Consider the following 17,114-nt stretch of genomic DNA (forward strand, 5'->3'; position numbering starts at 1 on the left):
ATAAACCAAGAAAGATGTACTATAAATTGACTCATTAATCACTCTATGCTACAAGGTTTTTGTAATTAGAAATATATGATTATTTTACATAAATATACTAGCCAATAACTTCCTTCTAAGTTCAGCTATCTTGAAATAAAAACATTAGCAGTTTATTGACCAAGGAACAGATAGAAATATTCCCTATTTTCTAATATTGCATAGTTATGAAAAATTTAATTAATAAGTACTGATTTGGAATGAATAGGTGTTTCTTTAATGCTTCATTGAAAGTAATGGAAAATGTATGTCTTTATATTCAATGACAGGAAGTTCATGTCAAGAAGTCATTTTTTGTTAGAAATTATAGCTGAGTTACATTCAATCTAGGATTTTTTGCTCAGTTAATTATGTGAATGGGTCTCTTTATTGTATATTATCTAAACTCATACTATTAAGGAGAAAGTAAAGTTTATGTGAGTGGATGTGTCAAGATCTATCGTTTGTCCCACTGATTTGCTTAATGTTTGTCACTGAAGCTAATCCTGTCTTGAAAGAGCTGCTCTTCCAATATCAAGTCCTTTTATTTCTCTACAGCAGATCTGATATTTGTCTTTTGCAGTACTTTATTATTTTCAGCTATTTATACCTAATTATGATATGTAGATAAACACCAAATTGGTATTTGAAATCACCTACATGATCAATAATTCCAGAGATCTGATGAATAATACTAAAGTTATTACCAGGTATTGTGATCTAAAAAATAATATTATTACAAAGATGGTAAAAACAAAGTGATAAGGATTTGATCATGTATGACTTGTATTTTTAATGTAGTCTCATAAAACTTAAGTTTTTAATTACTAAAAATATCATATAAACCTACATTTTGGAAGACTAGTTGAGCCTATGGAACTGTTGTTCACAGTTTTTAACTCCTGCCTAGTCTTGCTTTTTTTTTTTTTTTTTTTTTTTTTTTCCGGAGCTGGGGACCGAACCCAGGGCCTTGTGCTTCCTAGGTAAGCGCTCTACCACTGAGCTAAATCCCCAGCCCCCTAGTCTTGCTTTTTAAGAGATAATTTTGAATTATCTGTTTTTAAAAAACTTAATTTTTCATCAAAAACCCTTAGTTTTCTATTGGCAGGTCATTTAAAAAAATGTATGTATGTGTGTGTGTGTGTATAACATTGTATGTATATTTATATATTAATATGTATATTTATACATATAAATATATATGGTTTTAAATATGCTTATATGTAAATATATATTTAATTATATAATTATAAATCAAATTAAAATTATATATAATCACATATATAATTGATGTATATACATATACATGTTATATATACTAACACAAACATATATGCAGTGATTGCTATATATAATTTCCTTTGCTTCATGAGTTGAAGAAACACATAAAAGAAACCCTAGAAGACCCCCAAGGGAGGCGATTTGAAGTTGTCCACATGGAGGTTTACTACGGAAAGAGAGCAGTGAAGCCTTAGCCAGTGCAATACTTACAGTAGTATTAGGACCAAAAACTAATAGTATTGCTTATTTGGACACACAGAGAAATTTTTTTCAAAGGTATTATGCCTAAACATGGCATCTTTTTTAAAAGAAATATTATAACAAGAAATTATTTTTGTCTTACTGAATTTTTATAGTTTAAGTTAATAATCTATAAAGAATATTTTTGTAATCACTTCACAGTTAGTTACCAAGTCCCTGCTCGGGAACAGTGTGCTATTCACACAGAAATGGTGAATATTAAGGATATTGCTGCACAATTGAGTTTTCCTAATCAGGCATCAGGACTCCTTCTGATGTAGTTGCTTAGTTAAGGGTGTCTCTTCACAAGAGAAATGCTTCTGTGTTGTTACTGTTGAAGAAGTGTCAAAGCTCTCAAATATGTGAGAAAGAAATTACCTAAAGACCAGTTATTGAAATAATAATCACATACTAAAATGAGCAGTAGCAATGCAAAATCTTTCAGAAGTAAATACAATTTCTGTTTACATTTAACACAAATATTAGCATAATCCTGGTAATCAGTGCATTTTATAGAGCTTGTAATTTTATGTATACTTTTCATTATACATTTAAAAATTGGATTAAAATTGCTACAGCACTAAACAATATCATATTCATATTTTAATTGTAAAAGAATGTCCTAGGAAGGTCCTTTGAACAAATTCCAAAGTTGAAAAAATTTAAAAACATTTTTTTAACTAGAGTAAAATTTACCACCACTGTCACTATTAAATGAATTAATAGGACTTTTAAATTTATGTAGCTAATATTTGATTAGATAAGAGAAAGATGCTTACTATTATATTCCCTTAAGAAGAAGTCCACTATAAAATTGCTGACCTTTGCTTTCTAGGTAATTACTTCTTTTTATGTGGAAAGGGGAGGAAACGCTATGTCCTTCATGGGGAAAGGTGTGACGAAGAGCACAGTTCTTTGCTTACTTCATTTATCCCACGAGATGATAGTCCAGGCACCAAACTCGGTAAGAGAAGCTGACATATGACAAGCTCAGATGACAGGCTGCCATCATCTGAAGTGTTGTGAAAAGGAAACGTGCTGTGGTTTAAGCCTATGGGCTTTCTACATGGAAATGTTAATTTTGACTTGGTCGCGAGACAGTAAGAATTACTTACGGATGTTGAGTGCTGGAGAGGTGGCTCAGTGGTAAAGTGAGCTGGCTGCTCTTTCAGGGTGCCTGAGTTTGGTTCTTAGCACTCACCTACATTGATTGATTCACAGCTGCCTATAACTCCAGCTCCAGGGGTTACAAGGCTCTTATAACATTTGTAAGCAACTATACACACACACACACACACACACACACACACACACACACACACACACACCCCATAAACAAAATAAAATCTTTAAGACAACAATTGTTTTGAGTTACAACATTTCTTTGATTTTATATGTGTCTGAGTTTATTTAAAAAATTATTTTGGTTGAAATCTTAAGTAGAAAACTACTTTTTTTGTCTAAATTATGGGAGAAAAGCCTCTGTTGAAAAAATTTTAAAGGGAAGCCAAGATATTTACTTGCATTATTTTAGCCAAAAGTGCATTTTTATTTTTTGATCTTTAAAACCTTAAGAGTTATTTTAAGCTGTATAAATGTACTTTTAAGTATTGTGTTCTTGGTTTTCATTCTAGGAGTGGATGCCACTTTGGTTCTTGCCTTTGGGTAGTCACAGTGAAGAAAACGTCCCTTCTCAGCAAGGATTGGCCTGGCTGATTCCCTTATGGGTTGATCGAGACCCAGAGGTCAGTGTGGAGGAACACCAACTATGTTATATCTAAATTGAAAAGCAACTAAAAGCAGATTTACTTATGTAATATTGTGGGTTACTGTAATTGATAAAACATGTTTTATTTAGCCCCCATCTTTCCTCAGGCAACCCTAAAGAAGCATTGTTGACAGAGTTATTGCAATAAGAATTTCTTGCCTTATAGTTTTGTTGACTGTACGAGCACAGTCAGGTTCTGGAGAGAGCCTTTAATTTTCACTTACAGATGCTTGTCTTTTTAGAGAATGTCCACAGAGCTTTTCACTGTACATGTGTTGGCAGTCCCCGGTCTGGTTGTGGGAAGGATGTTATCATTAAGAGTTCATTTCATTCTAATTATTTTGAGGAAGCCCTATTTCCAAACAGGACCCATTGGGAATTAAAGCTTTCACTGAGACTGGAAAATCATCTTTCAATCTAGCTTTATAACTCTGTTCCATTATAATTTTTATCCTTTTTAAATACATTAATCTCTGTAAATAGATTTAAAAAACAATACTTAGCTCACTGCATTATCATCTTTAAACTCTGAAGTCCAAGGTCTTGTATGAATATTATCTAAATCAAGAATAGATGAAAATTTATATATTTCATCTCAAGGAAAGAATTTGTTCTCACCTAGGATCTGTGAAACAAAGACATTAGGTATGTCTGTCTGATTGTAGAATAGTTGTAGGTTACATATTTCTAGTCCCAGAGGGAGAAATAGGAATGGAAGAAACGAGGCTCCAGAGCAAGTGTACATGCTGTGGAAGCAAAATTCCATTAGCACTTAAGACTCGAGCCCTTTGTCTTGATACTGTGCATTTTAGGCGTGCTGGAGAAATATTCTCAGCACCCCATGTTCCTACAACTCAGTGGGTAGCTGACCTCCTCAGGCTGTCTCCCTGGGCTCCACCTGTGCTGTCGTCATTACGGACAGCACCACAGTCCCTTAGGCACTGACTGGACTGGGCCATCCTGGCCCAGTGAAACTAGAAAGGCAGCCGTAGCCTTAGAAAGTGAGGCTGTGCTTTGCCTCCATGCTAGGGTAGGAGTGACTGAGCTAAAGATCTCTGAATTCCATTTGGAGCCATTATTGTCCTTGAAGAGTACCACACACTGCCTTCTGGAATCTAAGCCCCATAGTCTCCCAGTCATTGCAGTTCACTTCCTTATTTCCTGCCGTTCCACACTGGCACTGTCTTTGTCTTATCTCCATTCTGGCTATTGCTAAAATGTCTAAACAACATTCATAATCTCTTCATGAAACAGTTATTCAGCCATCCTTCCGTGGCCTTTCCAGAACTAGAGTTCTCATCTTGTATGTAGATAGCCTAGAATTTTCTTAATTATCTATAACTGTCCCCCTTTTACAGACATATCATTAATTCCTGATTCAAATCATGCTTCCTTTGCATTTTGCTATAAGCACTCATGAGAAATTGATATACTCAGCACTTTGCTTAGAAATATTTTCAACTATGTGTATAATTTCATTGCTCACAAAAACAACACTTGAATGCAGTTTTACCACTTTTAACTTTTATTTGTATAAAGCAGCTCTATATTATTATAACAAATACCTGAGCAGAACTAACTTAAGAGTTAAGAAGTCAAGGTTTATTTTCACTTACAGTTTCAAGCATTCCGCTCTCTTTGCTTTTGGTCCTGTAGCAGTGTCTTGGTGGGAGCTCATGGAGTAGCACACCTGCTGGCCTCCTGGCAGCTGGGCAGCAGAAAGAGAGAAAGTAGAGGGCCGGGGTCTCAGTATGCCTATTTTGTGCATGCCATAACATGGTTAAAAGACTTCTAACTGCCTACTATCCTTAAAGATTCTACCTTCTGTCAATGGTTGCATGGACTAGGAACTGCACATTAACACACCGGTCTTTGACGGTTACTTGTGCAAATCCGAGCATGACCTCCTATGGATCATCCTTCCTCCATGCTCTCATTTCTTTCTGCTATCACAGCAGAGTCATCTTGCGGCTGAGCTTCTTGGTATGAGCCTGGAGTCTTCCAGACTCTAACTTGTGTAGTTCAAAAGTCACTTCTGTGTCATGGTATTTGTTTTAGTATAGCTCCTCTTGTTAGTTATTATTAAAAAAGAGAAATTAAAAAACAACTTGTATTAATGTTCTCAGGTTGCCATAATAAATACCACAGAATGGATTGCTTAAAAAGCAGCAATGTAATTTCTCATGGTTCTGGAGGCAGCAGTCTAAAATCTACAGTTAGCTTCCTGGAACACTCCTTCCCACTGTGGATGTCTACCTTCTCATTCTGTGTTCATTTTCCTCTTCTTGTTGCGGGCACTTGGTGAAAGGTCTCTCTCTCTTTTCTTTTAAGGGAGCCACCCTACTTCATTTTAAATGCCTAGTAATATTTAAGTGCCATTTTATACATAACTTATATTATTTAGACATTTTTCAATGATGTTAGGTAAGAAATCATGGGTCTTATTAAAAACCTTGATTTGTGTAAGTATTATTTGATCTGAACTTAGAAGGTACACTTGGACTTATTACTTGACTGTTTTGTGACTATGTTATTTTATTCCTGTAATTCTCACTGAAAATGTATTTTTGACTCAAAATTCAGAAATGCAGCAAATTGTTAACTTAAATAGCAGTTATGCTATGGTCAGTATTACTGTAACAACTTAATTTTGATTTTTTGAGACATTTTCTTCCTCTTAAAATAACTTGAGAAAGTACTACATGCCCTATAAAGAATTGTAATTTATCTACATAGTTTTGAAATGAAGTATTACCAAACAAAACTATTTGGAAAAATACTGCTAACTTAAAAAAAAAGAACAAAGTAATGGGTATATTTTTTAAGAATGAGGAGTAATAGAAATCATGTTCAATAAATACTTCATTTGCATATGAAGTCATGTTCAAATGCCTTTCCTTAAAAAAAAAAACCTTCTAAATTATAATTGCTTTAATGCTTACTTATAACTACCTAGGCTACCTCATGTAACATTTGATCATAGTCTACTTCTTTTTCAAATCATTGATTTGTTTTTTCCCTCCACTCTGATATGAAATTTCTGCAAAGCCAATGACATAGTCACACACATGCAGGACACTTCCTAGTGTTCTATAATGTGTAGGAATGTAAGGCCAATACCATATTCACATATATGTAGGACACTGTTTCTGAGTGTCCTTTAGTGTATAGAATGTAAAACCAATGCCATACCTGTGTAGGTCTAACAGTTCTTTTGTACCAGAAGGACAATCTAATGGTAGCAGTGAGTATTCTTGGACTTGATATCTTTGTCTTTACGTGACAGGTGAGATTCACTTCACTGGGGTTGGGATCAGCACTGACTACTATGGAGGCTGGCTGTGTGGCCCTGGCAAACAGTTGTCAGAATATTTCTGGTGGGCTCTGGGGAACTGTGGTGAACATTCTTCTGGATCAGTCAGAATGCAGTATGGTGCGGCGGGAGGTATGTCTGTCTGATTTAGCTGCCAAATCCACTTTCCCATACCCTTTATTGTCACAGAACTCTATTGCAAGAGCATCTATAACTCTCATTTGACTTGCTGTTCAGCAGAGTAGACTGAGAAAAAAAAAACATTATTTATTTTGCTTGCTAAATTTAAAATGATTTACAGTAAAAATTCAAGTCTTTTATTCTGATAAAATTAAGGCAGAATATTTAAAAATTTTGTATTAAATATTTATTTATTTGTTTTTATGTGTGTGCATGCATATACACATATGCGTGTGCACATGTTCTGCTGTGAAGGTCAGAAGACAACTTAGGAGAGTCAGTGCTCTCCTTTCATGTGGATCCTGAGGTGAGAATACAATCTTGGCAGTCAGTGCCTTTATTAGATGCGCCATCTTGTTGTGCCCAAAATGGTACTTTTTAATGTGAACTTTTCTATTCCACATTGCAGAGTAATACACAGAAGACATTTGTTTTTACCTCAACATTTATAGGCATTTAATGTTTTTAAACCCTTTATAATCATAGGTATTTTCAAAATAATGTTTTACAACGTTTGTCAGTGATACTTGAGAAGAAACACTAAATTAAATTGTGTTGTAAAATTATTTATGTCATCTACTTGTGTGTGCCCATGAAGGTCAGAGGGCAGATCCCGAGAGTCAGTTCTCTTTCACCATCTTGTGGGTCCTAGGGACCAAAGTTGGGTCATTAGTTCTACCCACAGAGTCCTGTACCCATGGAGCCATCTTGTCAGCTCCAAGTGGCTTTGTTGTTGTTGTCTCATTGATGCTTCTGTCAGGTGATGACTTACACTCGTAGTTTTAAAAATGACAAGCTGATGGCTCTCAGAGGTTCCTGAAGATACCAGCGGTTCCTGGCCCACCATTACCTAGTACCCAGTGGCAAATGTATAAGGACCGTATTCTTATTAGTTGCTGTCTTAGTTTTAAGATCTCTTAAACTTACGGATTAAACTTCTTACACTTATGGATTTTTCTTGATTAGATAATTTTAACCTTTTTAAATAGACTTCTGTGAAGATCGATGGAAACTTTACTCTTAGATTTTTTTCATATTCTTGTTATTCTCTTAGCATGATTATAGCAAACCTTCCATTGAATGAAAATCAGTTCTTATATTCGTATGACTATTTCATTCTGTTGTCTTATATTCTGATAGGTGAAGTTGGACATTTGTGCTTTACCTTTACTAGGAACCTTTATATGAATGAGGAGGAAATTGAGGGAGAAGGCAGATGTTTGCTATCTCTGTGTGTAACCCTACAAAGGGATTTGAAGACTATTTCTTAAATGTTCCTAGAATTATTATACTAGTCATGTTTTGTAGAAAACTAAATTTTGAAATAGTAAAAACTATATTTTCTTATGAAATAACTGCATTGTTTGGTCATCACCTAATTCAGTTATCAGCTAGTAAGAAATGTAGAGTATGAGACCTTGTGAGGGTCTCAGCTTGTATCATTGCCCATCCAGTTATTTAATTGCAACAATCGGTTATTTCAGAGATGACAGCAAGATGGCAGTATTGACATTTTGTGTTTTTAATTTTCAGGCTGCATTTATACTTCAGAATCTCCTTGTAATTCCAATGCCTTCAAAGGTTATAAAGGATTATACTTGGCAGGTAGGTATAAGCGGTTATCAATCTAGCAGATATTTTATATTAGTTTTAAATTTTCAGTATATTTGTTCAACTAGCCCTTTGTGGGTTTTATTTTTGTGGATTTAAGCAATCAGGAGCCAGGAGTCAAAAACATTCAATAAAAAGTAATTGTGTGGAATAATTATATTCTCTTTCTCTCTCTCTCTTTTTTTCTCTTTCTCCATAATATATATGTATACACACACACATATATGTATGTATGTATATATCATTCTCCTTGAATAGTATAGCCTGACAAGCACGTACAATAGCATTGTTATTGTAAGTGACTTAGAGAGCTTTTAAGTTATACAGTAGAATATGCACAGATAATAAACAGTTATCTCTGTCTACAGAGTTTGGTATTTTTGAGAGTCTAAGAACCACTCCCTTTTGATACCAAAGAGGCTAAGCTTTATTACTTAAAAAATTGTGTGTACAGCAGCAAGTGCTTCTTAACTAGAAGGTAGTAACTGATGCTCCAGTTCAGCATGTAAAATGTAAATGTAAAATGGTCCAGCAAAGGTGGAAGGAGAGAACTGACTTTGTAAAGTTGTCCTCTAACCTCCACACATACGCTTCACATGGTACATGTATAACCCCCATTACACATACACCATATATACACAATAAATTTTAATTACAAAAATTTAGGTTTACTTATGTGTGTGACTGTTTTGCCTTCATGTATGTGTGTGAACCATGTATGTGCCTGGTACCTATAGTGGTTAAGAGGAAGGTGTCAGATTACTTGAAACTAGACTTGCAGATGGTTGTAAGTTACTAGGTAGGTGCAGTGAATCAAACCTGGGTCCACTGTAACAGTGAAAAGTGTCCTTAATCACTGAGCCGCCAATAAAATCTTTTTCTCTAGCCTCCAGTAAACATTTCATTTTTCTGTATGTGTGTGGTTTTTGTTTGTTTATTTGTTTGTTTGTTTTTGTTTTCTTATTTGAGATAAGATCTCACCTTGGCCAGCCTGGAACTCATACATCAGGCTGACCTCAAACTCAACAGAGATATCTCTTCCTCTGTCTCCCAGAGCTGGGATTAAAAGCACAGGCCACCATACCCAGCCTGATAATGCTTAAAAAAAGAAGAAACCCTCTTTTGTTGTAGTGGTTAATATTTTTAAAATTAGTAATGCTTAGCATGATAGAGAAGTTTTGGGACTATTAACTAGAATAATTGTTGGAGTTGTGAACTATTTTCCCAATTACATAGTTGAGAAGTTTTATCACAAGGAGTTGAAAGAGCTTAGTGAAGCAACATAGTCAGTGGTATTACAGAGTCTCTTTCTCGTATACATTGTTAAATTGACAATTGGTAAATTGTAAAGTTGGTTGTATTTAAAAATACAATCATATTAAATTTCTTTTTCTGAGTTAGTGTACAGTTGGGACCATGATTTAGTTCTTTTTCTTTATATTAGATTTTTTTTTAAATAGTGAATATCAAGTCACTAAATAGTTAACATGTAATATGTAAGTAGGCTCATCATAGGCATAAGATGTATTTTTATCGTATCTTCATCCTCATAATTATGTTTATAATAATCTTGTATACCACTTCCCGTTCTCCTCCATAAAACTGTTTATTTTTCAGTTTGCTTCAGAATATTCACTCATAGTTACTGAATCAAGCTGAACTTCAGAAAGGGGGATTTCAGTATGTCACCTGTTGCATAATCTAGCTGGCATTTATCTCCTGGGTTCTTCACTTCTTCAGTCTTTACAAAACCAAGTTAGCAGTGCTGGTGCGCCAATTCATCTCTAGCCTTATTAGTATTGTTTGTGTATGTGTGTGTGTGTGTGTATTTGTGTATACAAGTCTCTATGTGTGTGTGTCTGTGTTTGTATCTGTGTGTATGTGTGTACTGTGTGTGTGTTTCTGTGTGTGTGTCTCTTTGTATCGGTCCATCTGTCTACATGTGTGTGTACCACCATGTGGGTTGAGAGGTCAAAGGCAACTCTGTGAAGTCTGTTTTTCCTTCCTTTACTCTGGGGTCCAGGGATGGAGCTCAGGTCATCAGGCTCTCATAGTCTGTGATGTTACCTCTGAGTCATATCTTTCCATCCCCTAAAAATAGTTGTAAAAATATTTTTACTAACCACTGTAGTCTTTAATTTTCTCTGAAAGACACTAGTATTTTGTTTTTTGACCATTAAATTGAGTTCATTACCACATATTAATTTACTGCATTGCCTCAATTCTTACTATTAAAATTTATCTTCTTATATAGAACTTTGTTTCAGAAGGTTAGAACCATAGTTTATTATTATTATTTTTACTTTCTTTCCTATGGCTCTAGGGATTGAACCAAGGCATTGCTTATGCTAGGCAGCAAATGCTCTACCACAGATAGGGTTTATGTTTTGAAAATGTGCTCTCCCAATTTCTGATTTAGTAGTGTGTGAAGAATTCAACTTACATTCTTGGTCTTATGTAATAAAGTCTTTGTTTTGTTTCATAATATTCCATTTACTTTGTTTGGATATGCTGGGGATGGAATGAACTTCAAGAGGAGGAACAGATAGGAAGCATGTACATAATCCTCATCCGTTGGCCTTCAGCGGACACCCACCCACACCTTCTGTTAGTAAGTAGGGAGCCAGCCTCTGGCTGGGTATGAGAGCTCAGCTCTTGTTACAGTAATCTTCACGTATTGTAGTTCTTTCGAAATTGGGGCATATCTTAATAAAATATGTTTATAGAGGCTCACCTTTATTCACATGCATTATCAAGACTGTCACTCTCTGTATCAAAGTGCTGAAAGTTGTATTGTAGTTCTCAACTAAGCAGTGCTTATAAGCTAGTTTCCCACAGCCTGACTAGGTTGTTAGTTCTGGATGTCCCTGATTTTGTTGCTGAGTTTACTTTGAAGACTACCAGGTCAGCCTCTGCAATGTTTTCAATTAACCTTAGACTTGTTTATGATAAGAAATCTAACAGATTTCTTATTTCATCTGGCTTTCTGTTGTTTGGTTTTGGGTCTTTTTGTCTATGACATTTATTTAGTGCCTACATATTGGGGATATGCAGGTGTTCAAATTAAATGATTTGGACCTAATGACATGATTTAGGGGAAGACAGGCGTTTTACAATGTTTTATGTATTCTATTGGTAGCTTATTCATAATTTTTGTAATGATTGAGTTATTCCCTTGAAAAGCATATCATACTTATTGTATAGGCATTTTCATGTGGGTTAATATGCTAGGTTATTGCTAGTTTGTGAATATATTACACTTGTTCTCACTTTGCTTTATATATTTGTAATAGGGCTTTGAGTTGGCACCTGCACTTTGTCTTTTTAACCCTTTGAAAAAATAGTAGATTTATAGAAAGTTGCAGAAACAATATAATTTCCATTCATCTTTACTCAAATCTCCATTGTTCATATGTGTCCTAAATTGTCTTTGTGCTGGTTGTTCTTGGTTGTCAGAAAGAGGGAATTTCAGCTAAGAATTAGCTTCATTAGGATGGTTTGTTAGTTTGTGTGTGCTTGAGTGCACATGTGCATGAGGGCGAGATACCTTTCTTGATTGCTAAATGATAGAGGAGAGCCTAGCCCATTCTGGGCAGGTGGTCCTGAGAAGCAGGAATTAAGCCAATAGGTGCTGTCCCCCTGGTGTCATGATCTCTGCTTCAGTTTCTGATTTATGTTTAATTGTACTCCGGAGTGGATAATATAACCCATAAGCCAAATTCCCAGTTGTTTATGGTCATGATATCTATCACAACAACAGAAATCAAACTGTTCAGCTGGTATCTTTTAAATTTTTGCGTACTATTCAAAATATGGATACACTGATACTTTTCCCATTAACGCCGAAGGATGAATTTCCTATAAACAAGGGCATTTTCTTATGTGATAATAATAATTCTCAAATATTTCTAGTCTGTTATACAGTTGTACCAAGGATCTTCTATAAACCTAAGGTTTATTTAATAGTTAACTGAATCAAGATGAGTTGCTGAAAGGCAGTTTCTAGGTGTTACCTGATGCAGACATAGGTGACATTTATTTCCTGGATCATTTCACTTCTTTTGTTTATGGACAAAGGAAATCCAATATTGTATCCAATTTAGAATAACATTTTTCACTTTTTTGTTTACATGTGAAATTGTTTTTAATTCTTCAAAACTTATAACCATTTTGAAGAATGCATGCTACTCAGTTTCTGCAGTGACTTTCAGTTAGTATTACTTGTTTCCTTATGATTGAATTTGGATTATTCTGTCTTCTCATAAAACACATAGAAATGGGCTAGATAATCTGCTCCCTTGAAGAGGCTATATCCTGAGGCATACCAGAGGATCCGCTGTACTCAGAACATTTGACAACATATCCTGAAGTGTATCACAAGAACCACTACACTCAGAACATTTGATAGTACATCCTGAGGCATTGCAAGAGATCCACTGCACCCAGGACACCACAGCTTAAAGGCATCCCAGGAGTTCATCTGTATACAGGGACAGCTGAGCAGTCGATACCACACCCGCGAAGACCTCCCAGGGGCTCTGTTGCATGCAGGGCACTGACCCAAAAGACTGAAAGCCTCCCTGTGGCTGCACACAAGGAAACAGAAACCACAGTCCATTGGCTCACCACCCCCTTCCCAAAACCCCTGCCCCTGGGAGAACAGCTTTACACAGGTCAACAGTTTGACTGCTCCTCTGAAGACCCAACAGTCTGAAGGCCACCCCCACCAGGAGATCTACTGCAGCCAGGACAACAAATCAGCTTCTCTGCCCCTCTGAATACCCTCTAGTTGGAAGGCCCCACAAGAGGTCTGCTACAGACAGTGCAGCAGGCCTACCAGGAAACATGTAGCAACCCAAGGACAAAAGAGGCAGACTCCAAACAGAGTCACCCAGACCAGCAAACACTAGGGATAACCAGATGACGAGAGGCAAACATAAGACCATAAGCAACAGAAGCCAATATTAATGAGCATTATCTACCACCACAGCAAGCCCTGAATATACCAACAAACCAGGAAATCAGGAAGCTGACCTAAAATCCTATCTCATGAAGATAAAAGAGTCCTTTAAGGAGGATATAAATAACTCACTGAAAGAAATACAGGAAAACACAGGTAAACAGGTAGAAACCTTTAAAGAGCAAACGAGTAAATTCCTTAAAGACATATACGAAAATACAATCAAACAGGAGAAGGAATTGCATAAAGCGGTCCAAGACCTATAAAGTGGAAGTAGAAACAATAAAGAAAACACAAATGGAGGCAAACCAAGAAATGGAAAACCTAGGAAAGAGGTCAGGAATGACAAATTATATATCACCAACAGAATATAAGACACAGAAGAGAGAATCTCAGGTGTAAAAGATATGGTAGAAGAGAATGACACAACAGTCAAAGAAAATTCAAAACATAAAACAAAAACCCAGAACAAAAATTCGAAGCTCAAAACATCCAGGAAATTCAGGACACAATGAAAAGATCAAATCTAAGAATAATTGGAATAGAGGAGAATGAAGACTCGGAGCTCAAACGTCTTTAACAAAATCATAGAAGACAACCTCTCCAACCTAAAGAAAGAGATGGTCATAATGGTATAAGAAGCCTATAGAACATCAAACAAATGGGACTAGAAAAGAAAATCCTCTCTTCACATAATAATCAAGATACTAAATGCACAGAACAAAGAAAGAATATTAAAAGCTACAAGGGAGGGGCTGGGGATTTAGCTCAGTGGTAGAGCGCTTACCTAGGAAGCGCAAGGCCCTGGGTTCGGTCCCGATCTCCGAAAAAAAGAACCAAAAAAAAAAAAAAAGCTACAAGGGAAAAGGGACAAGTAACATACAAAGGCAGACCTATCAGAATTATACCAGACTTCTCAACAGAGACTATGAAAGCCAGAAGAGCATTGTCAGAGGTCATGCAGACTCTAAGAGAAGACAAATGCCAGCCCAGGCTACTATACCCAGCAAAACTCTCAATCAATATAGATGGAGAAACCAAAATATCCCAGGACAAAACCAAATTCAAACAGTTCTACAGAGGATCCTAGAAGGAAAACTCCAATACAAGGAAGATATCTATACCAAAGTAAAGACAAGATATTAAGCGTCTCACAGCAAAGCCAAAAGGAGAAAACTACAAGCACATAAAGCTACCTACAAAAACAAATATAACAGGAACCAACAGTCATCTGTCTTTAATATCTCTCAATATTAATGGACTCAACTCACCTTTAAAAACACATAAGCCAACAGGTTTGGTACACAAACAAGATCCAGAATTTTGCTACATCACAAGAAACACACCTCAATAACAAAGACAGACACTATCTCAGAGTAAAAGGATGGAAAAAGGTCTTCCAAGCAAGTGGCCAAAGAAATAAGCTGGAATTGCCATCCTAATATCCAATGAAATAGACTTTCAATGAAAAGTTACCAAACGCTATGAGGAAGGACACTTCATCTTCATCAAAGGGAAAATCCACCAAGAAAAAGTCTCAATTTTGAACACCTATGCCCCAAATGCAAGGGCACCCACATTGATGAAAGAAATTTTAGTAAAGCTCCATATATTGAACTCCACCCATTCATATTGGAAGACTTCAATACCCCACTCTTACCAATGGACAGGTCATTGAAACTGAAACTAGACTGAGACACAGTAGAAACTATTTGAGGTCATAAACATGAACCAAATGGGTGTAACAGATATTTACAGAATATTTCACCCTAAAACAATACCCCTTCTTTTCAGCACCTCATAGTACCTTTTCTAAAATTGACCACATGATTGGTCTCAAAATAATCCTCAACCAGTACAAGAAGATTGGAATAATCCCACAAATCCTGACAGACCACCATGGACTAAAGCTGGTTTTCTATAACAGCAAAAGCAACAGAAAACCCATATACCCATAGAAACTGAACAGCTCTCTTCTCAATGGTAATTTGGTGAGGGATTAGATAAAGAAATTAATGATTTACTGAAATTTAATGAAAATGTTGACACATCATACCCAAACTTATGGGACACAATGAAAGCAGTGCTAAGAGGAAAATTCATAGCACTACGTACACTGGTAAATAAACTGGAGAGATCTTACACTAAACAGCATACCTGAGAGCTCTAGAACAAAAAAGAAACAAACTCACCCAAGAGGAGTAGAAGGCAGGAAATAGTCAAACTCAGAGTTGAAATCAACCAAACAGAAACATAGAGCAAAGAATCAGCAAAATCAAAAGCTGGTTCTTTGAGAGAATCAATAAGATAGATAAACCCCTAGCCAAATTAACTAAAGGGCGCAGAGGCGGTATCCAAATTAACAAAACCAGAAATGAAAAGGTAGACATAACAGAAATGGGGAAAATTAAAAAAAAATCATCATATCCTGCTACAAAAGCCTATATTCAACAAAACTGGAAAATTTTGATGAAGTGGATGGTTTTCTAGATAGATGCCACATACCAAAGTTAAATCAACAGCAGGTAAACTTTCTAAACAGGCCCATAACCAATAAGGAAATAGAAGTCATTAAAATCCTCTCATCTAAAAAAGTCCCAGGGCTAGATGAATTTAGTTCACAATTTTACCAGGCCTTCAAAGACCTGATACTAATATTCCTGAAACTATTTAATAAAATAGACACAGGAGGAATACTACCTATGTCATTCTATGAAGCCACAATTACTCTGATACTTAAACCATACAAGACTCCTAGCAAAATAGACAATTCAGACAATTTCGCTTATGAATATCAGTGCCAAAATACTCAATAAAATTCTTGCACACAGAATCCAAGAATACATCAAAGCCGTCATTCACACACCCGCGGATCCCGGCCTGCAGCAGCTCTCTGCTCCCAGACCCGGTGAGAGAGAGACCCAACCGCCTGGTCAGGTGGGCACTCCTGAGGCTGTAGAGCGGAAGAGACCAACAACACTGCTCACCCCTGCCCACATCCCTGGCCCAAGAGGAAACTGTATAAGGCCTCTGGGCTCCCGTGGAGGAGGGCCCAGGAGCAGCAGGACACCTGCCTGAGACACCACCGGAACCGGAAAGAAACAGACCGGATAAACAGTTCTCTGCACCCAAATCCCGTGGGAGGGAGAGCTAAACCTTCAGAGAGGCAGACAAGCCTGGGAAACCAGAAGAGACTGCTCTCTGCACACACATCTCGGACGCCAGAGGAAAAAGCCAAAGACCATCTGGAACCCTGGTGCACTGAAGCTCCCGGAAGGGGCGGCACAGGTCTTCCTGGTTGCTGCCGCTGCAGAGAGCCCCTGGGCAGCACCCCACGAGCGAACCTGAGCCTCGGGACCACAGGTAAGACCAAATTTTCTGCTGCAAGAAAGCTGCCTGGTGAACTCAAGACACAGGCCCACAGGAACAGCTGAAGACCTGTAGAGAGGAAAAACTACACGCCCGAAAGCAGAACACTCTGTCCCCATAACTGACTGAAAGAGAGGAAAACAGGTCTACAGCACTCCTGACACACAGGCTTATAGGACAGTCTAGCCACTGTCAGAAATAGCAGAACAAAGTAACACTAGAGATAATCTGATGGCGAGAGGCAAGCGCAGGAACCCAAGCAACAGAAACCAAGACTACATGGCACCATCGGAGCCCAATTCTCCCACCAAAACAAACATGGAATATCCAAACACACCAGAAAAGCAAGATCTAGTTTCAAAATCATATTTGAT

The 17,114-nt window shown here is 36.8% G+C and overlaps 1 protein-coding gene and 1 long non-coding RNA gene across 6 annotated transcripts in view; one reads left to right on the forward strand and one right to left on the reverse strand.

The window, feature by feature from the left end:
* Rttn (rotatin) overlaps positions 1 to 17,114 on the forward strand; it is a 169,745-nt gene that overhangs the window by 89,386 nt on the left and 63,245 nt on the right. For all 5 annotated transcript variants that reach the window (XR_015642117.1, XR_015642118.1, NM_001170436.2 and 2 more), the window contains 4 exon segments: positions 2,375 to 2,503; positions 3,174 to 3,284; positions 6,594 to 6,752; positions 8,334 to 8,405. Coding sequence is in view for 3 of the 5 variants with exons in the window: in NM_001170436.2 (NP_001163907.2) it covers positions 2,375 to 2,503; positions 3,174 to 3,284; positions 6,594 to 6,752; positions 8,334 to 8,405 (471 nt within the window). In the remaining 2 variants the exon portion in view is untranslated.
* The window catches only part of LOC147999910 (uncharacterized), a 101,848-nt gene continuing 99,318 nt past the window's right edge, over positions 14,585 to 17,114 (reverse strand). The window contains exon 3 of the long non-coding RNA XR_015642733.1: positions 14,585 to 16,929. This is a non-coding gene — a long non-coding RNA (uncharacterized LOC147999910). The remainder of the gene's footprint in view (positions 16,930 to 17,114) is intronic.

Source organism: Rattus norvegicus, chromosome 18 (genome assembly GCF_021556685.1).
Source record: "Rattus norvegicus strain SHRSP/BbbUtx chromosome 18, alternate assembly SHRSP_T2T, whole genome shotgun sequence".
NCBI classification, from domain to species: domain Eukaryota; kingdom Metazoa; phylum Chordata; class Mammalia; order Rodentia; family Muridae; genus Rattus; species Rattus norvegicus.